This window comes from Prinia subflava, chromosome 8, assembly GCF_021018805.1.
Source record: "Prinia subflava isolate CZ2003 ecotype Zambia chromosome 8, Cam_Psub_1.2, whole genome shotgun sequence".
NCBI classification, from domain to species: Eukaryota; Metazoa; Chordata; class Aves; order Passeriformes; family Cisticolidae; genus Prinia; species Prinia subflava.
Window position 1 is genome coordinate 6,769,898 of NC_086254.1, and position 27,810 is coordinate 6,797,707.

The 27,810-nt window shown below is 58.3% G+C and overlaps 4 protein-coding genes across 4 annotated transcripts; 2 read left to right on the top strand and 2 right to left on the bottom strand.

Moving 5' to 3' along the window:
• Positions 1 to 270: 270 nt before the first annotated feature.
• On the top strand, positions 271 to 4,746 carry LOC134553203 (kinesin-like protein KIF12). The gene is given in 18 exon segments (XM_063402613.1): positions 271 to 351; positions 353 to 483; positions 801 to 866; positions 994 to 1,072; positions 1,154 to 1,275; positions 1,428 to 1,503; positions 1,618 to 1,752; positions 1,839 to 1,974; positions 2,199 to 2,290; positions 2,524 to 2,659; positions 2,746 to 2,864; positions 2,977 to 3,081; positions 3,168 to 3,427; positions 3,589 to 3,772; positions 3,864 to 3,947; positions 4,025 to 4,161; positions 4,266 to 4,402; positions 4,534 to 4,746. Coding segments are annotated over 18 exon segments (2,130 nt in total). The 5' UTR covers positions 271 to 285; the 3' UTR covers positions 4,599 to 4,746.
• Positions 4,747 to 5,037: 291 nt separating this feature from the next.
• Positions 5,038 to 10,851, bottom strand: VTN (vitronectin). Its single transcript, XM_063402619.1, is given in 9 exon segments — positions 5,038 to 5,322; positions 5,325 to 5,392; positions 5,966 to 6,115; positions 6,227 to 6,383; positions 6,624 to 6,763; positions 6,870 to 7,154; positions 7,624 to 7,743; positions 8,204 to 8,346; positions 10,012 to 10,851. Coding segments are annotated over 8 exon segments (1,164 nt in total). The 5' UTR covers positions 8,331 to 8,346; positions 10,012 to 10,851; the 3' UTR covers positions 5,038 to 5,205.
• A 187-nt stretch (positions 10,852 to 11,038) lies between these two features.
• Positions 11,039 to 21,313, top strand: SARM1 (sterile alpha and TIR motif containing 1). Its single transcript, XM_063402620.1, has 9 exons — positions 11,039 to 11,802; positions 14,601 to 15,219; positions 15,870 to 16,082; positions 16,204 to 16,295; positions 16,750 to 16,985; positions 17,102 to 17,195; positions 17,559 to 17,748; positions 17,855 to 17,976; positions 18,457 to 21,313. Exons 1-9 carry the CDS (start codon positions 11,372 to 11,374, stop codon positions 18,584 to 18,586), a joined length of 2,127 nt encoding a protein of 708 aa, XP_063258690.1. The 5' UTR covers positions 11,039 to 11,371; the 3' UTR covers positions 18,587 to 21,313.
• A 137-nt stretch (positions 21,314 to 21,450) lies between these two features.
• SLC46A1 (solute carrier family 46 member 1) lies at positions 21,451 to 27,505 on the bottom strand. Its single transcript, XM_063402622.1, has 5 exons — positions 26,067 to 27,505; positions 24,754 to 25,606; positions 24,317 to 24,400; positions 23,283 to 23,439; positions 21,451 to 22,751 (listed from the first exon to the last, which is right to left on the bottom strand). The coding sequence occupies exons 1-5, from the start codon at positions 26,307 to 26,309 to the stop codon at positions 22,676 to 22,678; spliced, it is 1,413 nt and encodes a 470-aa protein (XP_063258692.1). The 5' UTR covers positions 26,310 to 27,505; the 3' UTR covers positions 21,451 to 22,675.
• Positions 27,506 to 27,810: the final 305 nt, after the last annotated feature.

The window sequence follows — 27,810 nt, forward strand, 5'->3', positions numbered from 1 at the left end:
CTGTCCCCCCCAGCCCTTCCCAAGCCAGTCCCAGCTCCGCGCCCCCGATAGCAGAGCCCCGACAGCCCCGAATGGCTCCCCAGCATCCCCGGGGACCAGCACCCCACCAGCTGCTCGTACAGGACTTCCCCGCGCCGCCGTCGGGGCACGGTGGGGCCCGTGAGGATCCCAGGGCTCGGGAACCCACCTGGCACCCACCCCTTGCGCCCCCTCCCCGGCTCCCCGCCCTCCCCCGCTCGCCCCCCGCCGTGCGACCGCCGCTCTCCCGCAGGGCTGGCACGGTCAATGTTTAACCGGAGCGGTGGTACCGGTTGTGTGGGCCAGCAGCGGCCGGCTGGAGGTAGCTCCCGCCGGGACCGGCCGGGCGCTGCGGGCACCCCGAGCACCGGGTGCTGGGGGGCGCATGGAACCAGAGGGGGAGCGGGGCGGGGACCCCCAGCCGGACCCCCGGCCCAGAACGCTCCCACGGGGTCAGGAGAGACCGTAAGTTGTCGGGGAGAGGGAGGAGACTGAGGCCGCCCCGTCCTGGAGCAGCAGGACTCGGGCAGTGACTGCCCGACTGCTACAGGCAGCGGGGGGCGGCACCCCAAAAAGGCTGGGGGGGACAGGACCCTCCTGCGGTGACGTGGGGGGACAATGAGCTCTGTCCCCTGCCAGGCCTCAGGGCACAGTGGAGGTGGGAGGACAGTGCTAGCACAGCAGGACCGGGGGTCCCTCTACCGCAGCCCCCGGGGGTCCTGCGGGCAGACCCCCCCAGCTGGGGGGGCACCCACCACCCTGCTGCCCTCTGTTCCCCAAAGGAGTCCCGGAGAGGAGCGGGAGGGCCCCGTGGAGGGCAGAGAGACGCGTCTGAGAGTGGTGCTAAGGTAAGGGGAGACGAAAGGGCTCAGGAACGCGGCAGGAACCTCCCTGCCTGGGGCGAGGTCACAGCAGGGCTCCCCAGGGTCCCCGTGCAGCGACACCTCTGTGTCCCCGACCACACCCCACCATTAGGGTCCGGCCACTGACCTGCACGGAGACGCGGCGAGGTGACCAGCAAGTTGTGCACAGCCTCGGTGACGGCGCCGTCCACGTAAGTGCCACCTCCCCGTCGGGGTGTCGGGGTTGGGGAGGGCTGCGGCACCCCCTGAGCTGCCACTGTCCCCACGGCCAGGTGAGCGCCGCCAGGCACGATGCCACCTTTGGCTTCAGCGCCGTGTTCGACGCCGGCGCCTCGCAGGAGGCTGTGTTCGAGGGCAGCGGGATGAGGCAGCTGGTGGAGCTGGCCATAGACGGGTGAGTCCCGGAGAGGTCCCCCGCGGACCCCAACCCTCCACCCACCCCACTCCCGGTCTTTCCGGCGCGTTTGCACTGCCGGGGCTGTGTCGGGAGGTGGCATCGCTGTGCCACCGCCCGCGGCCGCGCCTGACGCTCAGCATCTTCCACAGCTTCTCCTGCACCGTCTTTGCCTTCGGGCAGACCGGCTCGGGGAAGACCTACACGCTGATGGGACCCCTCGCCCAGGTACAGCGCTGGCCATCTGAGCTGATCCTGGCTGTGGGATGAGCTCTTCCCACCCGGGCTCAGGGAGCGGGTGGGTGCCCGATGTGACCGCGCACCATCCTGGCATCTCTGCAGAGCGACACCCAGCCGGCGTCCCCGGCCCTGCTGGGGCTGATGCAGAGGTCCTTCACCTGCCTCCTGGAGCAGAGCCGGAGCCGCGGCTCTGACCTGGCTCTGAGTGCTTCCTACCTGGAGATCTACAACGAACAGGTAACTGCCTGCCCAGCCGCCCACTCCGGCTCTGCTGGCACCCTGTGTCCTGCTCCGCCGGTGCCCTCCCTCTGCCATATCCCCAGATCCGGGACCTGCTGAGCCCGGGGCCACCGTGCGCCCTGCCCCTGCGCTGGAGCAAAACCCGCGGCTTCTACGTGGAGAACCAGCTCAGTGTGGAGTTCGAGAGCCTGGAGGCCATCGTCAGCCTGCTCCTGCAAGGTGCTGAGCCACAGGCACAGGGCTGGGACACGTTCAGGTCGTGCGGGAGCCGGTATGGGGGGATTCAGCCCCCGCAGACCGTCCCCAGGGCTGGTGGTGCTGCAGCTCCTGCTCTGATGCAGAGCCAAGGCAGACTCGTGTCTGGCAGGGGGTGGTGGGCAGTGGGTGCTGTGGGGTTGGGGCAGGGATGTGGGGTGCCATGCAATCAATTGCTGCCCCGGCAGGATCCCAGAGGCGCCGGACCTCGGCACATGCCCTCAACAGGCACTCGAGCCGCAGCCACGCCCTGCTGACCATCCACGTCCGCAGCCGAGCCGTGAGCGCGCATCCTGCCCCTGGGGAGGGCTGGGGGGTCAGCGCTCAGCGCGGGGGTGCAAACAGCCCCACGAGGGGTGGGAGGGGGTCATGCTCTCCTCAAGGATACAAGGGTGGGGCTGGAGTGAGCAGCCGCGAACCCCATCCAAGACCCAGGACTCGGGACAGTGCTGTGGGCCACAGGGAAGGGGTGATGGGGGCCAAAGCATCACCAGCCCAACGTGGGTTCTCCAGGCCGGTGCCTGCCCCAGCAAGCAGGGCACGCTGTGCTTCGTGGACCTGGCTGGCAGTGAGCGGGTGAAGGAGACCGGCTCCAGCGGGGAGCTCTCCCTGGAGGCCAACAGCATCAACCGCAGCCTCCTGGCGCTGGGTAAGAGCTGGGGGAGCCGCCCTGGGAGAGCCCTGCTGGCCCCCACCAGAGCCCTGTCACAGCCTTTGTGTCTCATCCTCCGGCAGGACACTGCATCTCCCTGCTGGCCAAGCCCCGCGGGAAGCGAACGCACATCCCCTACCGGGACAGCAAGCTCACCCGGCTGCTGGCTCGCTCCCTGGGCGGCTCGGGCATCACCTTGATGGTAAAACCGTGGAAGAGGCTGGGCCAGGGGTCTCACTTCGTGGAGGGGAGGGCTGGAAAAGGATGGTGACCCTCTGGATAACAGTCCACCTGCATCTCTTCCTCGTTGACAGGTCGCCTGCATCTCTCCGTCCTCACGCTGCCTCTCAGAGACTCTGAGCACGCTGCACTACGCCAGCCGTGCCCGGAGGGTCACCACCAGACCCCTGGCCAACAGGGTATTGCAGACAGGGAACCCCTCTGAGCTCCTCTGCCCTCTTCTGGGACCCCCCTGACCTACCCCGTTATCCACCACCCCTCCCAGGTGTCCCGGGAGAAGCTGCTGCAAACCTTGGAGCAAGAAATCCACGCCCTGCAGCTGGAAAACCTCTCCCTGCGCCAGCAGCTGTGCCTGCCCAGAGTGCCAGTGAGGAGCACGGAGGTGGCAGGGAACCCCCCAAAAGCATGGGTGGGCTCGGGAGAGAGGCACGGCCCTGCAGGCCAGCTCCCACCAGAGGGAACCCCAGCCTGGCCCAGCCTCTACGGTCTCCTGAGGGACTTTGTGGTGGAGAACGAGCAGATGAGGTACAGGAGGCTTGTGTGGGACCCCTGAATAGGGGATCAAGGGGCTGCCCTGTCAGCCAGAGCCCCTGGCTGGGCAGCACCCTGAACCAACCAGCCTCCCTCAGGGACTCCGTGGGGCTGGGCAGGGCTCTCTGGAGGCTGGACTTCCTCATCCTCCCCAGGCAGCCCTGTCTGTCCCCAAACCTCAGTGGTCACATCCCAGCTGGCCCATCCCACAGAGCCACCCGCAGCTCCTGTGACAGCCAGCCCCTGCTCCGGAGCGCCCGCACCCTCCGTGTCCCCCGCAGCCACTCGGTGAGGCACCGGCGGCCCGACACCACACCCAGCTCTGTCCCCCGGCTGCCGGTGAGAGGAGGGGCCTGGGGTCTGCAGTCACTCTGCCCACGGCAGGGTGAGGATGCACAGACCACCCACCCACTGCTGTCCTCTCTTGCAGAAGCTCCCTCCAGCCTCCAGCCACCCCAGCTGCCCAGGGTGCCCACAGTGCTGCCCTGGGCCAGCTGATGCCACCATGTTCCAGGTACAGCCCCAGGGGTCTCTTTGGAGAGGGTGGCACGGGGGTGGCACAGCCACCTTGACTGCTCTGCTCACCCCCAGGTGCTGCCAGTGCTCCCCGTGCCACAGCCAGTGCCCCCTGAGGGAAGTGCTGGCCTTCTGCCACCTGCACAGGGGGACACGGCTCTGCCCAGCTCCCACCAACCCCACGGGCACCCCCAGCCCCACCAGAGGAAGCGGTGAGAGCCACTCCTTGGGCATCAGCTGCAGCTCAGCAATTCCCTGGAGTTACAGGGGGTGGTGGGACAGTAGGTGAGGGTTTGTTCATGTGTCCTCATGGCAGGAGTCATGGCAGGAGCAGGAGCTTGTCTCAGCAGCACCCGCTGCACCGGGAGCTGCCAGGCCCTGAGCGCGTTCCCAGCCCCGAGGGAAGGGTCATCCCTTCAGCACCGCCATGGCCGGGATTGCCAGAGCCCAGAGGTGAGAAGGGAGTGGTGGGAGACCAGGCAGGGCCTTGGATGGGCACCCACCCCTGCACAGCACTCACACGTGGGGCTGTGCACCGATCCTGGGGGAGGTGGAGACCTGACCCTGCTGCTCCCCACTGGCAGCTGCCGGCACCGTCCCTCTCCTCCAGTGGGAAGAGGCACTGGACTGGCTGGCAGAGCAGATCTGAGCTGCCACGGGCACACCACGGATGGGGCCAACATCAGGGATCTGGCACAGGCTGAGGGGACAACCACAACCCTTGGGGACATGAGATCTTGGACTGCAAGGACTGCGCAAACCATGACACAGACGGTCGGATGGACGGACAGACAGACCTCTCCAGCCTGCATGGCTCTCACAGTTTATTTCTGTCTAGCTGGGGCTGTGCTGCTGGTGGCTCCAGGGATCCCATCAGATGCTCTCCTCCATGGGCACGGGGCAGTCCAGCCAGTACTTGGCGATGGAGCGGGGGTAGCGCGGCCGCGCCAGGTCCACGCGTTTGCTGCGCAGGTTGACACGGTAGTAGTCGTCTGGGGGAAGGGGACATGGCCATCAGGACTGTCCCCAGCTCTGGGGAGCTGCCAGCCCTCACTGCCAGCACTTCCCACTGCATCCTAGAGCCCTGAGACATTGCAGAGAGAGAGGAGCCCTCCCCATGCCCCGGCAGCCCCGGTCTTGCATCATTCCCGGATCCTGCCAGACCAGACTCACCTCCTACAAAGAAGTAAACACTCTGGAGCATCTCACAGTTGGAGCCCGACAGCACATGGCTTTCAACACCTCCTGAGTCAGAGTCACTTTGCAGCCAGCTCCAGAATCCCAGATTCAGTGACCGGTGGTGGTTGTACCTCTTGCGCTTGTGGGAAGACTTCCTCCGGGGCTGGTGGGAGGCCACGTAGATGCGACCGGCCATGGCGGCGTCCAGCCGGCTGGGCAGCCCCCGCCAGTCCCGGCTGATGTGCCGCGGGCTGCTCGCCCCCACTGCAAAAGGAGCACAGGCTGGGTGAGAGGGGCAGCAGCGTGTGGGGTGAGCTGAGCTCAGTCAGCACCCAGCACCTGCTCCGAGACCCACGGGAATGCTCCAGAGGATCCCAGCCTGGATGGGATGTGTGACAGTGACACAGGCCAGGCAGAGCCAGGAGCAGCCCCCCCACCCCCTTGGCTGTGATCAGCCGTGTGCTGCTGAGCCCCTTTCTCCTCCTCTCTGTCTTTCATTTCTCCCTGCCCAGGGCTGGGGTTGTCCTGTGGCATCTCCAGCTCCAGTGATAATAAACAGTCCCCAGCAGTGACACCGCGGTGTGAGGCAGCTGGTGATGGGTTTGGTAATGTGAGGCACAAGGGCTGTGAGGGTGGGATTTGAGATGCTGTGGGAGGTGCAGCTGTGCCCTGGGGGGTTCCTGTGCATGGCCTGGGCAGGATGTGACGGCTCATCCTGCCCGCCTGTGCTTCCAGGCATTGCTGCCTCCTCCCTGCATGTCTGCATGCCTTGTGCCCTGTCAGTGCCCGCTGCTGGGACCCGCCAGCCCTTTCCCCCAGGGCTGGCCCAGCCCTTACCCTTCCTGTTGCCAAAGAGGAGCTGGAAAATGTCCTCCCGGCTGCCCCGGTTCATGAAGGCGTAGTGCCTGAACACCGTGGAGGGGGAGGACTTCCAGCAGTCGGCCTGCGTGGGCTGCTGGGCAAAGTCGTAGGACCAGTAGTACTTGTCTAGGAGAGGATGAGCAGGGTGTTAGTGGGGGGACAAGCCCTGGAGGGGTGTCCAGCCTGTGCCCAGTGGTGCCAGGCCCTGCCAGGAGCAGAAGGGGCTGTCCCCCTTACCCTTGAAGAAGTAGACTCTCTCATTGCCGTGGTAGCTGTGGGCAGGGAGGGCAAACGCTGCATCCACGTTGTCGGGGATGCCCTCAAAGCCCTCGGAGATGTTCCGGGGGTACCCAGGGTCCAGGGCTCCGTCATCAAAGCGCCAGTACTGGGTGCCCTTGGGGTGGGGGACAGAGAGAGGTTACAGGTGCAACATCCCCCAGCCATGAGTCTGCCAGGAGGAGCGAGTGAATGCTGGGGAGCCCCATCATGAGGCTGTGGCTGCACAACCATGGGGATTTGGGGTATCTGGCAACCACTGTGTGTGTGGGTGCATGAGAGGTGCCAAAAGGGGATGTAGGGTGGGTTGGGGGACAGCGCTGGCCACCCTGGAAGTACCCCCAGCCCTGCAGCCCACCTTGAAGAGGTAAGTCTTGCCCTGGCAGTTGATGCGTGTGAAGGCTGCATCGATGGGGCCCTCGATGCCCCAGACATCACTGATGAGCCTTGGCTTGCCAGACCTCGCGCTGATCTTGTCCAGCTCATAGAAGTACTTCCCTGGGGAGAGAGGAGAGGTAGGGGCAGCAGGAGGGACTGCAGACTCCAGCACAGGGTGACAGTGTGGCAGCATGTCCCACGTGCCTGGGGAAGGCCCCCAAAGTACCTCGGAAAGCGTAAAGGGAACCATTCTTCAGGTTGGTGAGGGCATCAAAAGGTTTCCCGCTGCACAGCTCCTCAGGGTCCTCAGACCCATCCAGGGTGGGGTTGGGCAGCCCTGTCAGGATCTCATCACCGTTTGGATTGCTCTCTGGTGTGGTCTCCACCAGCACTGGGGGTGTGGGCAGCTCTGTGGGCTCTGCCACGGGCACCTCGTCCGTGAAGAAGTCGACAGTGAGGTTGTAGTCCAGGTAGTCGTCCTCCGGTAAGGCAAACACATCTCCCCGGGTCACTGCAGGAGGGAGCAGGTTGGTTCTCACTGGGTTTGGGTGCAGGAGATGCTCCCTCCCAGGCAACAGAGATTTATAGAATCATGGAGTCGTTAAGGTTTGAAAAGCCCTCTAAGATCATCAAGTCCAATTTAACCCAGCACTGCCAACCATGTCCTCCAGTGCCACAAGCACACTTTTTAAAGAACACTTCCAGGGATGGTGACTCCACCTGGACAGCCTGTTCCAATGCCTGAACACCCTTCCAGTGGAGACATTTTTCCTGCTATCCAATCTATCCAATTAGCACGGATCCCACGCTCCAGATGGCCATGAGCCAGCTCCCAAAAATCCCATGTGCTGCAGCAAACCCTGGTGCTGGCTTCACACTGCAGACACAGGTGGGTGCAGAGCTGACCCAGCACAGACATCATGGTGTGAAGCACCCAGAGCCACCCCGTTCCCCCTGTGCCCTGGCCATGGGGACAGTACCTTTGGCTTTGCAGACGGTGGAGTAGTCACTGCAGCAGCTCTGGTAGTACGCACACATGGTGTCACACTGGCATTTGTGCCCTGCATCGAAGCCTTCTTCACAGCGGCCCTCGCAGGAGTCTGCAAAAGCCACCCCACAGCTCAGGAGCAGCGATGTGGAGTGGGGCAGTGGGGCCCATGCCTCCCCTCCAGCCTAGCCCAGGGGGGGAAACAAACTTGAGCATGTCCTGGTTGGGGGTACCCCACCTCTTCATGGTCAACTCCATCACCAGGGGCTACAGCAGCTCCTTGCCCTGCTCCCACTCAGGTTTTGCTGGGATGGGAGCCGTGGATTGGGCTGTCCCAGCTCCATGCTGGCAGCCCAGCTGTGGGACAGGCAGGGAATTGTCAAAGCATCACTGACACCCGTGTGCTGCCCACCTGCTTTCTCCCCATCCTGCAGGGTACGGCCAATGTGGCCACGGCCACCATTCGCTCCCTCCCCACCCTGCCCGGGCTGCCCAGCCCCTCCATCAGCCCAGGAGCTGCTCTTGCTCCATCCCCAAAGCCCCTGGTGAGGGATTGTCTGGCTAAAACTCACCTTCTGCAGCTCGGGTGGTGGCGAGCAGGGCCAGCACGAGGGCAGGGAAGAGGAGCCTCATGCTGGGTGTCCAGGAGCGCAGCCCTCCTGCGACTGTGCGGGCTGGAGCACGGCAGAGCCCCAGCATTAGCTGTTTGCTCAGCCTGGGACAAAGCAAACAGCCCAAGGTCGGGACAGGGGAAAAGGGGCAGAGGTGTTCTCCCACCCAGCTTCCCCCTCAGTCCACACTGAACTGGGTATGTGTGGAGGGGGACAGGGCTGCCGTGAGTGTAAGCAGCTCCTCACCAGACCCAGAGTGGATTAGGCACTGCTGCGAGAGTGGGGAGGGACAGCAGAAAGTCAGAAACCAGTTTTGAGGTCCTGCCACAGTCATTTCATAACATATCTCATGGTGTAAAAGCAACCAGCTGCTTCCCAGCCTGATCTTGGCAAAGACAAAAGCCCAAGTGAGATGGGACAGGGGAGTGATGCTCAGAAGACAAAGGGAAAAGCCCCGGGCTTACACTTGACCAAAATATCACCATTTTGGAGGGCCTATTCTTGGGATTTCAGCTTTCTCAATGTCGAGGCTAGGAACAGACCTAGGGAGCCCCAAGGCAGGGTGGCTTGGGATGGGGCAGGTGCCACCTCTGTGCGTGGGGACCAGAGGCCAGAGGTGAGTGGCCAGGGGCAGGAGCCCTCAGCACTTTCCCTGCAGAAGGCAAACAAAAGCCTGTGTATTTTGCTCCCGTCATTCCCTTTCCAACCAATCTTTTCAGTTACTAATTAATGTCGACTCAGCTCTTTTGGCAGCTCCTGATAGCTCTGGGATGTTTATTTAATCAGGGGCAAGGAGCAAATGCACACGAGGCTTCAGCAATCCTGCCTCTTCTGCCTCTGCTGAGATAGGAGCTCCATGGGATCTGTCCCAGCCCTTGGGCAGGCGTGGTGCAGCTTTGGGCTTTAAGATACAAGATTTGGGGGGAGAGAAACCCGAGCAGGGTGCCTCTTCTCATGGGGTCTTTCCTCTGTCAGCTCAGACACAGGCAGTTCCTGGCATCGTCTGCTCCTGGTATCTTGGTTGAAAGAGCTTTATTTGGTTTTGAGACAGGCATTTCCACCTGGAAGCCCTGGGGAGCTGAAGGCAGCCACCAGTCACGGGCTTTTGAGGCAGAACTTCTCCTGCAGCCCTCACCCCTCTCCTTGTGCCCTGGCCTCAGCTATGGCAGGGCTGGCATTGTCCCCAAGTGCCAGCACCAGCCCAGTGCTGCACTACAGCTTCATCTCATCCCTGCTGCACCAATCCCGGGGGATAACAGCCCTGGGACGGTTCAGGCTCGCAGGAGGCTCTGGGGGAGAAGGGCTGGGCATTGTCTGAGCTGCTTTGGCTGATCAGCTAAGACAGCTCCCTCTTGCTGCTCCAGGCTCCCAACCACCAGCCACAGAGCCACGAAGGCTCATGAGCCCTTCCCTGCCAGGAGCCGATCCCAGGAGAGGGGCTGGCTGGATAAAGGGGCCCCGGGGAGCTCCTGCAGCCAAGGGCTGAGCAGAGCCACTGAGGAAAACTCGGGAAACGGGGCTGATCCCCCAGGACAAGGCTGGGAGCCACTGCAGTTCCAGAGCCCAGGCTGCTGGGTCTGAAATCTCCCCCAAAAAGCACAGCAAGGCAAAACTAAAAGCAAAGCTTAGCTCTCTGGGCTAGTCAGGACAAGCCTAAGGGAATGGTTTGAATTCTGCTGCCCCCGGGCAGCAAACCCTCTTCTGCTCTACACTGCAACTACCCTTATGTTTACCCCTGATTCATAATAATTTATCAGGAAAATCCTTACTGGTTCTGTGCCGAGCTTGTCCCGCAGTTTCGCGCTGCTCGGTGTGCCTTGTTCGCTGTCCTTCCTTGTGGGATGATGTTCTTTCCTCTGTCTGTCCCTTCGTTGTGGATTCAGAGAGGATTAAGAGCGATTCTGTCACATCCAAACATCAACTCCAATTTAAGTCTCAGGCTGACCTGGCAACAACCTGATTTTGGAGTCAAGGATTTAAGCTGCTCCTCCCAGCACACATCCGAGAAATGCCCAAAGCATTTAAGCATTTCTGCCCTGAGCACGTCTGGCCTGGAAAAAACGAAAACAAAAGAGGCCCAGGCTGCCTCTGCTCTTTCTTTTATCATGCAAATCCTGAGCCCACCCAGAAGAGCTGCTCTGAATTTCCACCAGGCAATGGGTATTTGGCCCCTGCTGATACCAAGCAGGTTCAAGCTGTGCCAGGGTGGTCACAGCCTCACCGTGACCACCACGGGGCCTGGCCCCCTTCACCTCCACCCTGTGTCCCCTCGCTGGTCACAGAGGGCCCTGCGAAATCAGCGTGGGGGAAGTGACAGTGTGGCATGGAAGTGACACCGCAGCAGCAGCTCAGAGGGGCACAGTGGGGGATGTGGGCCTTGGGGACAGCAGGACAAGGGGGATGTGGGCCATGGGGACAGCAGGACAAGCCCCAGCTCAGGTTGGACAGGGAGGGCTGTGAATAGAACAGTTTGGGTTGAAAATGAAAGACTGTCTAGTTCCAAATCCTGTCACGTGAAATCCTGTCACGTTCCACTAGACCAGGTTGCTCCAAGCAAGTCCCATGAACCCGGCCTTGGACACTTTCAGGGTTGGGACATCCACAGCTTCCCTGAACAAGTACTTCACAAGTAAAAAAATTCTCCTCGTATCTAATCTAAATCTCTCATCTTAAAAAGTCACTTTTTTTTTTTTTTTTTTTTTTTTTTTTTTTTTTTTTTTAATGAGCCCTGTTTAAGCACTGAAAGGCCACAATCACAGAGTCATAAAATCTAGGTTGGAGAAGCCCGTTATCCCGGCACCGCCATGCCCACCACTGAACCATGCCCCCAAGCATCCCATCCACGCTTCTGTCCGAGCCTTCCGGGGCTGGTGGCAGGAGGGATCTGGGGGGATCCACAGCGGGAGGGGGCTGCAGCTGCCGCCACCGAGCCCCTCCTCGCAGAGGCGGCGCCTGAGCCCGGTGACATCAGCCCCGGGGACCGGGATGCTGAGCCCGGCTCGGGGAAGGCGGATCCCGCTCCGCTTCCATCTCCGCATCCCGGCAGGGCAGAGGGGGCAGCGGGGCGCATCCCCGCTCCTGTCCCCCACCAGGGACATCCCGCCGGGGATGCCGCGGTAGCAGCCGCCCATGCTCGCCCTGCTGCTGTCTCTGCACGCCCTGGGCCGGTCCCTGGCCATGGCGAGCGCGGAGCGGCTGGCGGTGCCCGAGGGTGCGGGCCGGGCGGGTGCCCGGGAGCACGGCGGGGTCTCCCCCGGGGTGGGCACGGAGGTGCGGGAGGTGCTGGAGCGGGTCCTGCCCGTGCTCCGCCGGGCCATCGCCCAGGCCACGCAGGCGGCCACCCCCGAGGGGCTGCGGGCGGCTCTGTCCGAGGTGTTCCGGCTGGTGGAGGAGGCCTGGGGGATGCCCGCCGTGGGCAGGGACGTGGCCAAGGTGCTGTGCGATGCCATCCGCCTGGAGGGAGGCCTGGACCTGCTGCTCAACCTGCTCTACACCGCCGAGCTGGAGACCAAGTGCCAGGCGGGAAAGCTCCTGGAGCAGATCCTGGTGGCGGAAAATAGGTGAGTCTGCAAGAGCCCCTCGCCCTGCGGGCACAGCCCTCCCAGCACCCCGGCACTGCCAGATCCCAGCAGGTTTGGGTTCAAAGGGAGCTTAAAGACCTCACCTCAACCCCCTGCCATGGGCAGGGACACCTTCCATAGACCAGCTCCATCCAACCTGGCCTTGACCTACCTTCCCCATCCCACCCACACCCCCAAATTTCCGTGCTGTGGGTGCTCCCAGCTGCACAACCCCCCTCGGATCCCACCACATCCCCACACACAGAGCTTGTGCACAGGGCAATGACTGTGAGCTGCTCCCTTCCTCCACAGCCCCAGTCAGGGGTGCTGGTGAGGACTGGGGTGTCCTCCTGAGCCCCCCTCAGCCAGGTTGAGCTGAGTCAGTTTGGCTGGCTCAGAGCATCTGACCCAAAAGGACAAGACGTGACTCCCCTCGAGCCATAACTGCAGCAGCAGGAGGAGGAGGAGAAGGACAAAGCCACTTCCCAGAGCCTTCCTGCTGCTGACCAGGGCTGCAATGAGGCCGTAAGGAGAGGTCAGCTGGTCAGCAGCCCTCAGGCCCTAGTTCAGATGTGTGTGCTGCTGCCCAGGACAGGTGAGAGGTGCTGGGGTGTCTCTGTCAGAGCACGGGTGGGGTGGGAGCGTGTGCCTGAGCCTGTGTGTGTGTACAAAGCTGCATGTGCACACGTGGCACCCGACACATCTCAGTCACAGCACCCACACACAGCTCACTCTTCCAACACCCCAGCGCTCTGCCAGCTCTGCTCTCCCTCAGAGCACCCCAACACAGCCAGCCCCAGCCAAATTATGTGGAGGGAGCCTGGCCTAAGTTACTTCCTGGGGGATGTCTCTTGCTGGAAGGTTGTGGACTCGCAGCCTGGGCCTCATTTCATGCACTGGCAGGCAAAAACAAGCGGCAGCTAAATCAGGAAAGCCCATTAGGGTGGAATTTAATCCCAGGATGCATCACTGACATGGTCTGCATTCAGCACTCAGGTTCTTAGCAAGAGAAACTTTTGCTGGAGTTATGTTTCTGCTCCAGGAGCAGTTCATGGGCCAGGGTCTTGGAGCAGCCATGGGATTCCAGCCCCTCACTTCCCACAACTTCTGAGGGATAGCAGGGAGGTGTGGGGGCCCCCTTTGGGTCTCCCTTACAGAACTCTCCCAGTCTGTGCACAGCAGCAGAGATGTTTATCTGGGAGCTGGACAGGTCCTGGCTCCATCTGCAGCTGCAGGGACCTGTGTTTGTCATCCAGCTCCACGGCTGAGCCCGGGCTCGGAGCCAGACCCAGGCTGAGGGATTTTTTTTTTTTTCCTTCCCCAGGGCTCTCCACAACATTTCCTGTCAAACCCACCCCAAGGTCAGCGAGAGCCCTGTGGGTCACAGGTTTCCCAGAACTGTTCTTCCTGCCTGCCAGCACAGAGGCTGGCGTGCCATCACCCCATCAACGCTGGGGACCGAGTGCCACTGCCCTCAGGAGCAGCAGGGCACGGGGCACCTGTGCCAGTGCTGCCTCACAGAGAGAGCAGCTCCACCATGGCACCAAAAACTGCTGAGGGCAGGAATGGAGCTGCCACTCCCCCCAGGAAAGCTCATGGGACCACAGCCAAGAGCTCTTCTCACAGGGTGGTGAGGCCCTGGCACAGCTTGCCCAGAGAAGCTGTGGCTGCCCCATCCCTGGAAGTGTCCACGGCCAGGTAGCACAGGGCTGGGAGCAGCCTGGTCTGGTGGAAGGCGTCCCTGCCCATGGCAGGGGCTTGGAACTGGATGAGGTTTTGGGTCCCTTCCTACTCAAATTATTCTATGACCCTGATTTCCCCCTTCCTCACTGCGTTTTCAAGGCACAGCCCCATTCAGGTGTCATTCTGAGCACAGGCCTCCCAAGATCAGCCATGGCCAAGCAGCAGCTGGTCACCCTTGCTCACCTACCCCAGGCTCTTGCTGTCCCCTTCCAGAAGAGTGCAGGGTGAGGAAATAAAGAGCTTCCCTCCAGCTGCCATCCCAGGACAGACAGACCCCTGTGTCCCGCTTGTGGACAGGGCTGCTTGGCTGCTCACCCAGGCACTGACAGCAGTGCTTAGGGGACAAACAACTTTCACTCCCAAACACAAAAACAGCTCCACACCGCAGCAATGCTGGCCCAGCAGGTCCATTTCCAGCCTGGCATTAACCTACCCTGCCTGTTAATTGCTGTGAAGATCCTACCTCGAGCATGAGAGCATCCAGCAAGGGGCTCCTGGGCTGTGCACCCCATCACAAGTTCTTCCGTCAGACCCAGACAGGTTCCTCCAACACCTGATGCCTGTTGTGTCTTGCTGTGTTGCATATCTGGCAGCTGTGTCCCACAGGGAAACATCTGTCTGTCCTGGGATAAATGTCACCAAGTCATGGGGCACACCACTCACTGTCCTTGCTCCTTGCACATCCATCTACCCTTCGCCTGCTATTGTTATGTTTGGGATGTCAGAATAACAACACAAGACTCTGAGCCTTCATCTGAGGGCATTTTAGTGAAGGTTTATGAGAGCACAGTCTTTTTATACAGCACTTCAGTACAATGAATATGGTTGGTCGTTTGGAGCCTACACTTTTTTGTAAACATCTTTGCCAGTAAACAAGTTAGAAGAACACCAGGCGTCAGGAAGAGAATGTCTACAAAGATTGTTTGGGTTCCTCCTTATGATTTCCCAAGCCAGAGCAGGAGAGGTGTGTACTTGGCTTTCCCACAGGCTCAAGCTGGTGCCTGAAACCTGAAAATCCATTTTCAATCCCCCCAGCCTGCCTCTCCTTCCCGCAGGGACCGCATCGCTCGGATCGGTCTGGGCGTAATCCTGAACTTAGCCAAGGAGCGCGACGTCCCCCAGCTGGCCCGCAGCGTCTCTGGGATCCTGGAGCACATGTTCAAACACACGGAGGAGACCTGCTTCCAGCTCATCTCCGACGGGGGCCTGGACACCATCCTGTACTGGTGCCGCTGGACCGACCCCGCCGTGCTGCGCCACTGCGCCATGGCCTTGGCCAACTGCGCCATGTACGGCGGCCAGGCCAACCAGCGCCTGATGATCGAGAAGAGGGCGGCCGAGTGGCTCTTCCCGCTGGCCTTCTCCAAGGACGACGAGCTCATCCGGCTGCACGCCTGCCTGGCCATCACGGTGCTGGCCACCAACAAGGAGATCGAGAAGGAGGTGGAGCGCTCGGGGACGCTGGCGCTGGTGGAGCCCTTCATCGCTTCGCTGGACCCCGAGCGCTTCGCTGGCGGGGAGCTGGGCAGCAGTGACAACATCCAGGGGCGGGCGGCGCAGGACCTGCAGCGCCTGGTGTCCCTGCTGGACAGCTCCCGGCTGGAGGCACAGTGCATCGCCGCCTTCTACCTCTGCACAGAGGCTGCCATCAAAGCCAGGCAGAAGAAAACACAGGTAAAGGGTAGGTTGGCCTGGAGGAAGGTGATGACAAAGGGAAGGGGTGCCACAGATGCATCTGGGTGTCCTTTGCTCACCAAACACCTTGGTCCTTGCCCGGCCCGGCACAGGTTGTTGGGAAGAGGATGAGGGGAAGCAAAGTTGTGGGGAGACAGTGCCAGAGGCAATTTTGCCTCTGATATATTGCACTCAAGAGTGGGAACAGTCTTGCCCTCACAGCCGTGGGTGTGATAAAAGAGTGAGTTTGCTGGTTGGAGTCAGTTTGGGTCTGCTGGCCGTGCAGTGAGGAGGAAGGGACAGGAGGGTGTGAGGGGCAGAGAGGGTCAGACATTGTGCAAGGGACAGACAGGGTTAGGTGGCCATGCTGGGGACAGGAAGGGTCAGACCTTGTCCAAGGGACAGACAGGGTTAGGTGGCCGTGCTGGGGACAGGAAGGAGCGAGTTGGAACTGCTAAAGGAAGAGAGAAGAAGGAGAGAGAGAGCCAGAGCAGCGTGGAGCTGCCCGTGGGAGACTGCATAGAAAAGGTATGAAAGACTTTTAGGTAACAAGGAGCTGATGCTTGAAGCCTTCTGAAATTTTACACTCTGAGTGTCATGGCCGTCTCTACCACCACACAAAGTGACGTCTCCTCCCTTGGTGTGCCCAGATTTTCAGTGAGATCGGGGCTACGCAGAGCCTGAAGAGGATTGTGTGCTACTCCACCAGCAGCACCACCTCCTCCCTGGCCAAAAAGGTGCTGCGCATGATCGGGGAGGAGGTTCCTCGGCGCATCCTGCCCACGGTTCCCAACTGGAAGTCCTGCGAGGTGCAGACGTGGCTGCAGCAGATCGGGTTCAACAAATACTGCCAGAGATTCCTGGTAGGGCTTTGTGCTGGGGAGGGACACACGGGTGGACACTTCTGCCCCACCTCGCAGCAGAGGTGTAAGCGTCTCACCCAGCTTTTCCTGGGACCTCTCCAGCCTGGATTTCCCTTGGCAGGATCACCAGGTGGATGGGGACATTCTCCTGAGGCTGACAGAGCAGGAGCTGCAGAAGGATTTGGGGATGGACTCCAGCATCACTCGGAAAAGGTAGGACCACACACCAGGGCACACTGGACTCCCTCAGGGCCATCACCACAGTGGCAAAGCCAGGGGCAAGGTCTCTGCCTTTCCCTTCTTGCAAAAACAGGAACGGAGATCCTCCAAATGTAAAACCTGGACTGCCAGTCCTTTTCCACTGCACTTTTTACAGTCCCAGAGGGATTTCTGTAATGGGACCACTGCACAGCAGAGGTGTGGGTGGAGGAAAGACCACCTATGGCACAGGGCAGGTGGGATCATTCAAGCTACCCAGAAAGATGAGAACTTACCCTTAGCTGAGCTCCTCACACCTCGGTGTCCTGAGGACCAGCACTCCCAATGCAGCTGTTCCTCTGTTTCCTGTTCCTGGAGCTCATCCTTCACCCCAGCATGGAGCTGCCCTCCCTCCTGAGCAGGTAGAAGATGTGATGTGTCCAAGTTCTCCTTTTTGTCCCTCCACCAGGTTCTTCCGGGAGCTGACGGAGCTCAAGACCTTCGCCAACTACTCCACCTGCGACCGCAGCAACCTGGCCGACTGGCTGGGGGGCATCGACCCCAAATTCCGGCAGTACACCTACAACCTGCTCACCTGCGGCATCGACCGCAACTTCCTGCACCGCGTGACGGAGCAGCAGCTGCAGGAGGACTGCCACATCCACACCGGCTTCCACCGCGTCCGCATCCTCACCGCGGCCAGGGGTGCGGCCCCCGGGGCAGGGAAGGGCGTGGAGGGGTGTTTGGGATGAGCTGCAGGGTGGGTTTTAACTGGTTTTTAACTGGTTTTTAACTGGGGGTGGTGGTTTTGCGCTGCCTAGAGACGCTGCACTCCCCCATCACGCTGCAAACGGCGCCCAACGGGACCGATGTGTTCATCAGCTACCGGAGGAGCACCGGCTCGCAGCTGGCCAGGTGAGCCCTGCGGGAAATGGGGAAGGCCAGGGGGGGTCAGCTGTGGGATGGGGAGGAGGGAGAGGCTGCCCAAAGCTGCAGAGCAAATGGGGATGGCACACGGGATAACTGCAGAGTGGACAGGCCAATTCCCAGTCCTGTCACCGCCACTTTGGCACTGGCTGACCCTTTCCTCACGCTCCTGGGGCTGTAGGGGAGCACTTTAGGTACTCAATGTCAGCTCCTGGTGTTCTCTGCACATGCCCAGGCAGCTGGGCTGGAGCTGGCATCTCATTCCCTGCTCCTGTCTCACCGTGTCTCAGCCAATGTGGTGAGACAGCAAACAAAACCTCTCCTCGTGCTGCTGTCCCCTCTTGCCACCAGCCTGCTGAAGGTCCACCTGCAGCTCCACGGCTTCAGCGTGTTCATCGACGTGGAGAAGCTGGAGGCAGGGAAATTTGAAGACAAGCTGATCCAGAGCGTCCTGAGCGCCCGGAATTTCGTGCTGGTCCTCTCACCAAACGCACTGGATAAATGCATGGAGGACCCCGAGTGCAAGGACTGGGTACACAAGGTCAGGGATGCCACCAGATGGTGGGAGCTGTGTGGACATTGGACTGAGAGGGAGCTGGTGAGGGGCTGATACAGGCCATGAGCACCTGCATGTTCTGCTCCTGCAGGAGATTGTGACAGCCCTGAACTCTGGAAAGAACATTGTACCTGTCACAGACCATTTTGAGTGGCCGGACCCAGAAACGCTTCCCAAGGACATGAGGGCTGTCCTGAAATTTAATGGTATCATGTAAGTAAAAGCCACCTGTGCCATGGGGTTCCTTGACACCTGGGGAGAACAACTTGCATAAGGAGTAGCAAAGAGCCCAAGGACATTGGGACAAACAGATGAGGGGGGCAGGACAGGTCAAAGGGACACTGAGTCACTGCAGGTGCTCCAGAGCATGCAGGGAGCAAAGGTTCCCACCACATCCCTGCTGCTGGGGTTGTGCTGGGACACCTCTGGGTGACAGAGGGGTCACTGCTGAGAGGACACCCATCCTCAGGTAGGAGTGATGCTGGCAGCTCACCTGGGTTTCTTTTCCTCTTTCCCTTTGTGCATCCCAGCCTGGCAGGGAATTCTGCAGCATCCATGGGGGAAAGGGAGCTCCTAGAGAGCTGCAGTGGAGGAAGGGGGTCTCTGGCTCCTGGTCCAGATGAGCTGAGCTAACTTGTGGCACCCCAAACATGAGAGAAAAAGTTCACATCACATTTTTCCTCTCGAATACAGGTGGTCCCATGAGTACCAGGAGGCCACGATCGACAAAATCATCCGCTTCCTCCAGGGCCGCTCCTCCCGGGACTCCTCGGCTGGCTCGGAGAACGGACTGGACTGTTTGCACTCCCTGGGGCAGAGCTAGAACAGGGCAGCCACCTCAGAGACTCCCAGCTGACCCCTTTTTGTGTGGGTCTGAATTTATCCCTCCTGACTTTTTCCCATCTTTGAGAGAAAACCCGTGGCTCTTACTCCCTCCTCACCCTTCAAGCCTCCGGCCCCCAGAGGCCAGCACAGCGCCTGGGGAACCAAGCCAGGCTGGACTCTGGGATGGATTATGCGTCTTCCACATCCTCCCGTGGGGTGGCAGGACATGCATGGGGTGTGAGGGAGACTGACACCACCCAGAGCCCCACAGGCAGCTGCAGCTTCCCCCAGAAACACGTCCAGAGAGGAGGAATCTTTGGAGGACTGAAAACTGGACAAGCGTTGAGAATCCATGGCAAGAGGACACAAGAGAGAGAAGAGCAATTGAGGGGAATGTGTGGCTCTGCTGTGTGCCCCAGGAATATCCTTCTGGTCAGAAACGGAGAGCAGGAAAGGGCAAATAAAAACTAAGCCCTAACAAAATCTTTGTGTTTGGGAAAGATAACCCACAGGGGCCTTCTGAAGTGCTTTATCTTTCCCAGCAATGTCCCTTTATCACAAGAGCTCCTTTCCTCCTCAGAAAACTTCCACCTTGCAGTGCTGCAAAACCACTGTGTGCTCTTAACTCTGGCAGTGGAAATTTGGGGTTAGACCACGTGAAGTTTCTGCAGGATCTCTGCAAAAAGTGCTTTTAAAATACCCTCCTTCCCTCCATCTGAAGTCTCAGCTTCACCTCTGTATCAGGTCTGTATTTTCAGGGCACTGGAGGCTGGATTGTGACCCTGAAAAACTTGAAATCCATGCAGGGAAGATGCTAATTGCTGTGCTTGTGGAGTTACTCTGCACTGTGGCTGTATTTTATCCTGCTCCACAGCGGATCTCCCGTGGTCTGTGCCTTCAGCAGGAGCTGGTGAATCTCTCTGCTGACCCCCACAACCCCACAGCCCTGGCTGAGCTCCTTGGGGCTGTCCCTACTCCCTGCTGGATGCAATTCCAAGCAGCACTTATTTCTTCCTATCAACCTCTTCTCAACACCCGCCAGGGCTTTTTGCAGCTCCTCACCTTAAAATATCAAGAAAAAGTGGAGTTGATGCCAAGGGCTGGCAAAGGATGCTCCAGCTGGGAGCAGGACCATCAGTGCCTGGTGAGGAACCATGGGCATCCTGGCACAGATCCTGCATTCCACACCCCAGGCTGCTGAATCACCTCACAGAAGCAGCAGGCTCCTCTTCCTATCCCTGCTCGAGAAGAACTCAATCCTTTCAGGAGGTAACAAAGAGTCTCAGCCACCTTGTCCTCCTCCTGGCTCACCCCAAAGCCCTGCTTCAACTGTCGGGAACAAAACCCACTCTTTTCCTTTGGCTTGGATCCATAAACATTTCAGGGAGGAAAAAAAAATCAGTTAATTCTGGTGCTTTCTGGACAGTTCTTATCAGCTCTCAGTTAATGGCATCTTTGCTCTCCAGTGAAAGGTTAATAGCCGTATCTGCCCAGCGTTCACCAGAATTAGAATCCATCTAATCTCCAGATTAAATAACAAGAAGCCAGCAGATGAGCCCAAAGGTGAATCTGCCAAAGCACAAAAGCCTCTTGTGAGCTGCTTCAGGGAAAAGCCTTCAGTAACTGAATGTCAGGGCCTCCATGGCCACGGAAGGAGTCCCACACAAACAGTCCCAAGGATTTTTCTCCCTGCAATAACACCTGGAAAATGATTGTGTCTTGTTTCCCAGGAGCTCTGTAGCAATCAGCCTCCTCACCCAGCATTGTGTGGAGATTTACTTGTTCTCCACAGCTCAGGTGTCTCACCTGAAACGAGATCCCATCTCCTGCTCCAGCTGCCCAGACTGTGACTCCTCCTGTTTCCCCATCATTATCTTCACCTTGATGAACTTGCCCTGCTTCTGGCAAAACATCCCACAGCCAGCTCCTTCCAGCTGGAGCAACCCCAAGGAAATTAATACCTCTGTCCTCCCCCTCCCTCATTCCTTTGCTCTGTCATATCAAAAGTGTTTGGAGTTATTCAATCAGGCATTATTAATAAATCTGGTTTTTACTCGAAATCCCCCTTTGTGTCACGTGCTTCTCTCCCTGCAGCCTTTTCACACTTGCTCTCCCTTGCCCCCGTGAAGCAGAACTGACATTCCCAAGCACCATTCCCTGCAGGAACCCCTCCCTGCACCCCCAGGGGCTCTGCCTGCTGTCACCAGCCCTGCTCCACGGCCGAGAAAAACTTTGGTTTAATTTTTTTAATAAGGCATAATAGCTGCCCTTGATTCCCTCCCCATGCAGAGCCAGGTTTCACCTCACTGCACAACACAGAGCAGCTGCTTGAAATGGCACCCACGGAGTGGAGAGGACTTCACTTCACAATCAGTTCAGCCACAAACATCAACTGCAACACTCACAGCATGCCCTGTTCCTCGGGGAGGCCAATTCCAGGCTCAGCCCAGCAATCAGACCTGTAACTCCTGTGTTCCCTGGCATAACTGCTTGGAGCATGTGGCATAACACCAAGTTCTCAAAGCCTCCCTGCTCCTCTGCTCCCCAGTTCTGCTTTTACCACAAACTCCCAATGAACAGGGACAAAGCTGGGTACAAGCATTTCACATTTTCTGCACACTGAAGGACAGGTTTCAGATGAAGCTCTCCTGCAAGCTTCACTCTGGTGGTCAGGAAAAGCAAGTTTTGGCTGCTTGCAAGTCCCAAACCTGCATTTTTCCTGACTTCTCACTCTCAGACACTCATTCCTCCATGAGACAAACTCCTGCTGCTCCTTCTTTCCTGCAGTCTTCAATAAAGGACTGAGAATGGAAATAATGGAGAGAAACACCAAACGAGTCAAGGACGAATGATATCAACAGCTGCACAAGATATCCAGAGTTTTATGAACCATAAAAGAGCATGGAGGTTTTATTCATTCTGAAAGTAACACTAAAGTCATTACTGCATGTACCTGAACAGTGTGTGCTGGTTTATGGCACGTTGAGAAAAAAAAAAAAAAAAGGATTGCAGCAACACAGGTAATGCTTTATAATTATTAGCACCATGGACATGGAGTTTGCTTGCTGGCATCAACAGATCCCAGGCCAGGCAGCAGAACTGAGGTCATTAACACTAGATTATGCCACATACAACAAAAAAAAGATTAATCTTAAAGACATTAGTCCTGTCCCCACACCAGAAGGCCTCTGGATAAGCACAGCAGTGATTTCACATGACTGGGGCACACCTATCAAACTGGGGCTCAGCTTTGCAGTATAAGGGGGGAAACAATTCTGACAATTTTCTCCTTAATTTCATAGTTTTTAGCACCTGACAATTAAGGCATCTGCAGGAATTGCTTCAAGGATCCTCGTGGGTCCCTCCCAACCCAGGATTTATTCTACTGGCACTGCAGTATTCTCAGATGATCTCTCACTTCTCAAAACCACCTCTGGGATCCTGGGCTGAGCTGCAGACAGGCAGGACATACCACTGGAACTCCTACCAACACTTCAGGAATGAGATCGTCTCCTTAGGGCACCTCTGACTTGCAAAAACTAAAGCTGGTGCAGTCAGTAAGGAGAGCAATAGCACTCCTGTGCTAAACCCCCCCTCTCCATAAGGATTTCCGTGGTCTGGCACGTCACATTTGTTGGGTTTTTACTGGCAAAGTGATGATCTGGAGCACAGATCTTCCTCCCTTCAGCCTGTGCCTCACCCACACCAGCAGCTCATCAGCTGCACACTGGAATACTCTGAGGGGAAAATGTTTTGCAATTAAACCAGAACTCAGTCCTCTCTCCTCACTAAAAGCATGGCAGAGCCCTCTGGCCCCACCAAACCACGAACCAGCCTTGCAAAAGGCCCACAAGAGCTTGATGGGCTTTTGGGTCTCTTGGGTTTTCTCTGACAGATGAGCCAACACAACATTGAGGGGGCATTCACAGCTACAAATCAAGTTCTTCCTGTGATTTCCAATTATTTGGCATTTAAAAATTAGGAAGGACAAGGAGGGTGTCCCTCCCAGACTGATCTCTTCGAGGGAAGAATAAAGTGCAATCTTCAGGTGGACACTGCTGTGCTGGCCAGTTCCTTGTTGTGAAATTCAGTCTTTTGCAGGGGACAGGGAAGCATCTTGGAAGTGGTTGTAGTTGTGTTTTGAATCCCAGATTTGTATCCACCTAGAAAAGAATGAACAGTTTCAGCTTTCAAAGGCACATGGGGATGTTGCTGAATTGAGTGAGTCTGAAAAGTTTCAGAGGAACAAAACAAAATGACCCTGCCAGGAGCTGCTGCACTTGTGCAAATCCCAACACGTTCCCTCTCCTAGAAGCTACCAGGGGGATTTGTTTTCTATCACAACAAAACTTCTGCTTTCATTACTAAAGCAATCACAGGAAGAGAGACTGCTGAGAAAGCTCTTCCACGAAGAACTTTCATACTCAATTTCAGATTTTGGATTCCACTGAAAGTGGAGTGAGTCTTTGAAGCACTTAGAATATTGGCAGCTACATTACTCAGGCTGCAGGTTTATCCCTAGGATTCAGATTCCAAAAGAAATGACCTGCACCTCTTTTTACTGGAGCACCAGACAGCCTTTCACAACCACAACTGAAAATATGCCTTAAAACCTGCCAGCTTCTACACTAAAAGTAAATAGTATTTTCCATATGACATCACATGGCAAAGTTTAGACATTTGAAGTAAATTACCCAAGGATAGCTGCTGGAATAAGGAGGATTACAGCCCCAAAGAGAAATGGGAATCCCCTCATGAAGTGCAAGGTGGCAGGGTAGAGAGAGTTGAACACTCCTGTAGACACGAGTGAACACAGCCCTTGCACACAGGCAACAGAAGCAAAGAGAGCACCTGGAAAAGAGAGATAAGAGGTTAATGGTGAGATAGGCAGCTGGTTATTGCCTATAAATAGCTGTAACACATCACCCTCAGTGGATTCTGCCCATCTTTCCAAGGGTTTGCACCTGCCATCAGAAAGGTGTGTGAATATCAAGTGTGGTGGCCTGGGCCACCTCACCAACCTGCAGTATTTATATCAGGAGATGACCAGGACATTATCCATCAGCTGGATTGTAAATGCTCCAGCCCAGGGCTCTACAGATCTGTTTATTGCCAAACACCTCTTATCACTTGTTAAACATTAAGTACAGCAGGAGACCCAGCACCATAAACCCGCCATTCCAAAATAAGAAACAGGAGTTGTGCAAAATCACTTCCCGACCGTTCCCACCTGGATTCCCTCCTCCCCCTGGCTGCCTCAGACATTCCTGTGCTGTGTTTCACAGAAAGTGCAGGGCCTCCAAACACATAACTGGACAAAAGGCAAATTCGCTCCTCCTACGGGTTATCCGTGATCTTTCACCATGGTCAATGATACAACCCTCCAACAACACCTGGTTCTTCCCACTGTTACTGATCTACAGAGGAAAGTTATGGTCAGGAGAAGGACTCTTTTCTCCTGGTTATATAACCCATTTTAACTCTTACTCCTTGTGAACTTGTTTTGGCAATGAATGTCTGGATGAATGAACTATTCCTGCTTTTCTTCCTTTGTTCTCATCTCGGAAATGCAGCAAGCATGAATCAAAGAATGACAATTATTTGGGGGGAAAAAAAGTTACCCTGGGCCTGAGGGTGAATGCAGGGGCACAGGAGTCCAGAGGAGCCAGGGAACTCCTCCCCCGAGTGTGGTTTCAATATTCCAAGAAAAAAAGTGTTAATTACTCACCCTGTTCTGTCTCACTGACCAGCTTGGAGAGCTTGGATCTGATGACCGGAGTGGGTGCCATGGAAAGGAACAAAATTCCATAACCTGTGAGCAAGACACCGCACATTAAGAAAAGCTCAACCGAAAAATAAAGTCTCCCAAGTCAGTCCCAGAAATCTGCAGCTGCTGGCAGTGTCTCCCTGATATATTTAGACACAATTCACCCTCCTGGATCTCGTAAGGCACTCCAGTCTGTGTCTGCAGTGTAACACAGTTCTGGAAAGCCTAATGTTCTAGGAACTACATGGATGCACTTCCAACTTCAGTGTTTGGTCAACACTGCCCTTAGCAAGCCACAGTGTTGTTGAGGCAGAACTTCCTGAACTCCCCTTGAAGCACACTACCAGCATCAATCTACCAAAAGCCCGAAAAACAGAGATTCAAGCCTTGAACATCACCTGTAAACATCAGTGGCGTTGTGGTAGCAAGAGACATCACCACCAACCCAGCAATGTTGGAGATCAATCCTATCTCTGCCACCCAGGTGTCCTCAAGGCAGAGCTGCAGCAGCCTCAGCCCTGCCAGGCTGCTCAGGTAAGCCAGGTAGCTGGCGGCCGAGCCGTACCCGATGAGGTCAGAAGTCCAGCAGAGAGGGAAGCCGAGCTCGTACACAACATAGAGGTCCTTGGCTCCGAAATGCACCGTGACAATCACAAAGAAAGCCAGGGAGTACAGAGCCAGCTTCCACCTGGAGCTGGGCTGCTCGGGGGCCGTGTACAGCCTGTACACAGCCCGGTAGTGGCTGAGCGTGAACAGCTTGGTCTCCTTCTTCTGCTTCACCGACTCCCGCAGGAAGAAGGCGGCGTAGAGAGTGGCAGCGAGGCTGGCAGCGAAGGCCAGCCAGAAGGGGTTGATGTAGCCCTGGGCCTTACGCCACTGGCCACCGCCGATGCTGGCCAGCATGCCCGCAAAGCCCAGGCACGCCTCCAGCACGGCCACCCGGAACGTCCGCACGCGCCGCTGGCTGGTGTCGGCCACGTAGGAGAAGCAGCTGGCCAGGATCAGGCTGTAGTCGCCCGTGAGGCTGCTCAGGATGCGTCCCAGGAGGAAGAAGGCGACGTGCAGCTCCAGGTACATGACCAGCAGGTAGACGGCCGTCTGCAGGGCCATGCCCGCGGCCGGCAGGATGAGCGCCGGGCGCCGGCCCACGCTGTCACTCCACGGGCCAAAGAGGGTCACGGAGAACAGGCTGACGAAGAAGCCTCCCAGGTTGATGTAGAGGTTCCAGTGGGACACCAGGGCTTCCACCTTCTGCAGGAGGAACAGGCGGCTGAGGAGCTCCAACAGCACCCAGGGCCACACTGGGCTGCCCACTCCTTCTGGGGATCCCTGCTTCCACCACCCTTCCCCTCCGGGCCCCTGCTCCCTTTGGGGCTTCACGTTCCCTCCTGCCTCTCTGCTTCCAGGGTCTCCCAGCTCCTCTCAAAGCTCCCTGTTCCCCTTGGGGCTCCCTGTTCCCCCGGGGCACCTCTCTCCCCCTGCTCCCCTCTCCCCTGGGATCTCCTGTTCACCGGCAGCTTCCCACTCCCTCCGTGGCTCCCCACTCCCACGGACTCCCCTTTCTCCCCGGGGTCCCCATCTATCCCGTGACCCCTCTCCCCCGGACTCTCCCCCTGAGCTATCCACACCCCAGCTCCCGTCTCCCCCGTGGGGCTCCCCGCTCCCCCGGGCTCTCCCGTCCCCTCGGACCCCCGTTCCCCCGGTGCCCCACCTGCCGCAGGGGGTCGGCGGTCGCGTTGCCGTCCCCGCAGCCGGGGGACTCGGTGCTGTTGCGGTCAATGTAGCCGTGCTCGGCTCCCAGCCGGTCCCACAGGTACTGGGTGGCCAGCGGGCCCTGCAGCCCCAGCGACACGGTAGCGAGGAAGAGCAGCGGCTCCACGCCGAGCAGCGCCGGGCAGCGCCGGCCGGGGGGCGCCGGGGGCTCGGCGGGCGGCGGAGCGGCCATGGCGGCCATGGAGGGGCGGGGGCTCCGCCGGAACGGGACCGGCTCGGCTCCGCCCGGGATGGCACTGACACGGATCCGCCCGGAACGGGACAGGCTCGGCTCCGCCCGGGATGTGGCTGGCTCGGCTCCGCCCGGGATGAGACCGGCTGGGCTCCGCCTGGAACGGGACTGACGCGGCTCCGCCCGGAACGGGACCGGCTCGGCTCCGCCCGGGATGAGACCGGCTGGGCTCTGCCTGGAACGGGACTGGCTCGGCTCCGCCCAGAACGGGATTGATCCGTCTCCTCCCGGAACGGGACTGACCCGGCTTCGCCCGGGATGAGACAGACCCGGCTCCGCTCTGCCCAGAACGGGACCGGCTCAGTTCCACCGGGAACGGCATCGGCTCCACTCCGCCCGGGATGGGACTGGCTCTGCTCTACCCGGGATGAGACTGGCTGGGCTTCGCCCGAACGGGACTGACCCGGCTCCGCCCGGAACGGGACTGACCCGGCTCCGCCCGGAACGGGACTGACCCGGCTCCGCCCGGAACGGAACGGACCCGGCTCCGCTTTCTCCGCCCGGGACAGCGCGAGGGTTCCCGGGACCCCTCGGCGCTGGCGCTGCAGCGATCCCGGTGCTACGGGCGCAGCTCTCCGGGGATGATGTTCCATAAAACCCCTGTAATCGCTGGGTTGAGAAAAGCCCTCGGAGCTCATCGGGTCCAAGGTTAACCCAGCGCTGCCGGAGCCACCGCGTGTCCCCAGTGCCGCATCTTCACACCGGCAAATCCCGGCGGGGATGGGGCTGCACTTGCCTGGGCAGGCTGTGCTAATGCCCAAACACCCTCTGGGTGAAGAACCTTTTCCTAACACCCACCCTAAACCCTCTGATATGCGTTCGTGTTGTTCCCTCGGGTTCCCTGGTCACCAGAGAGGAGGGAACAGCCCCTGCCCCTCCAACGCCCCTCATGAGGAAGCTGCAGAATGCAGTGAAGGCTCCCCTCAGTGTTCTCCAGGCTCAACAAACCAAGCAAAACAAAAATCAACACTTTAACTGCACTAGGATCAGCAAAATATTGTATTTAGCTATATGCGCTCACTTGTATTGCTTCACAGCATGTTAGAAAATACTTCTTTTTATGAAGGACAAAATCACTCATAAACTCAGTTAATAAAGATGGTTTTGGCTGTGCTGTTTGGTCTCCTGTGAGGTTTGGCTGCCTCGAAGAGCAGATCTGGAAGCAAAGACCAAGTTGTCCTTTAAATTCCAAGCACACGATTCAGAGTATTAGATTAACCTGTTTATATAAACTGGAGCAGTTCCAAACTAATATAAATTGGCATCGCTCCTCTGACAGCACCAAGGTGCTCCTGGGCCACAGGAAAAGCTTGGATGAAATCTAAACCACTCATTTTGCAGGAAAGCACTCACAGGACTCATTTGTAGCGTCTTTGAAAGTATTGTGACTCACATGGCAGTGGAGGTGCTGCTTTTAAAGAGCAATTCTTCAAAACTGCTTAAATTCTAG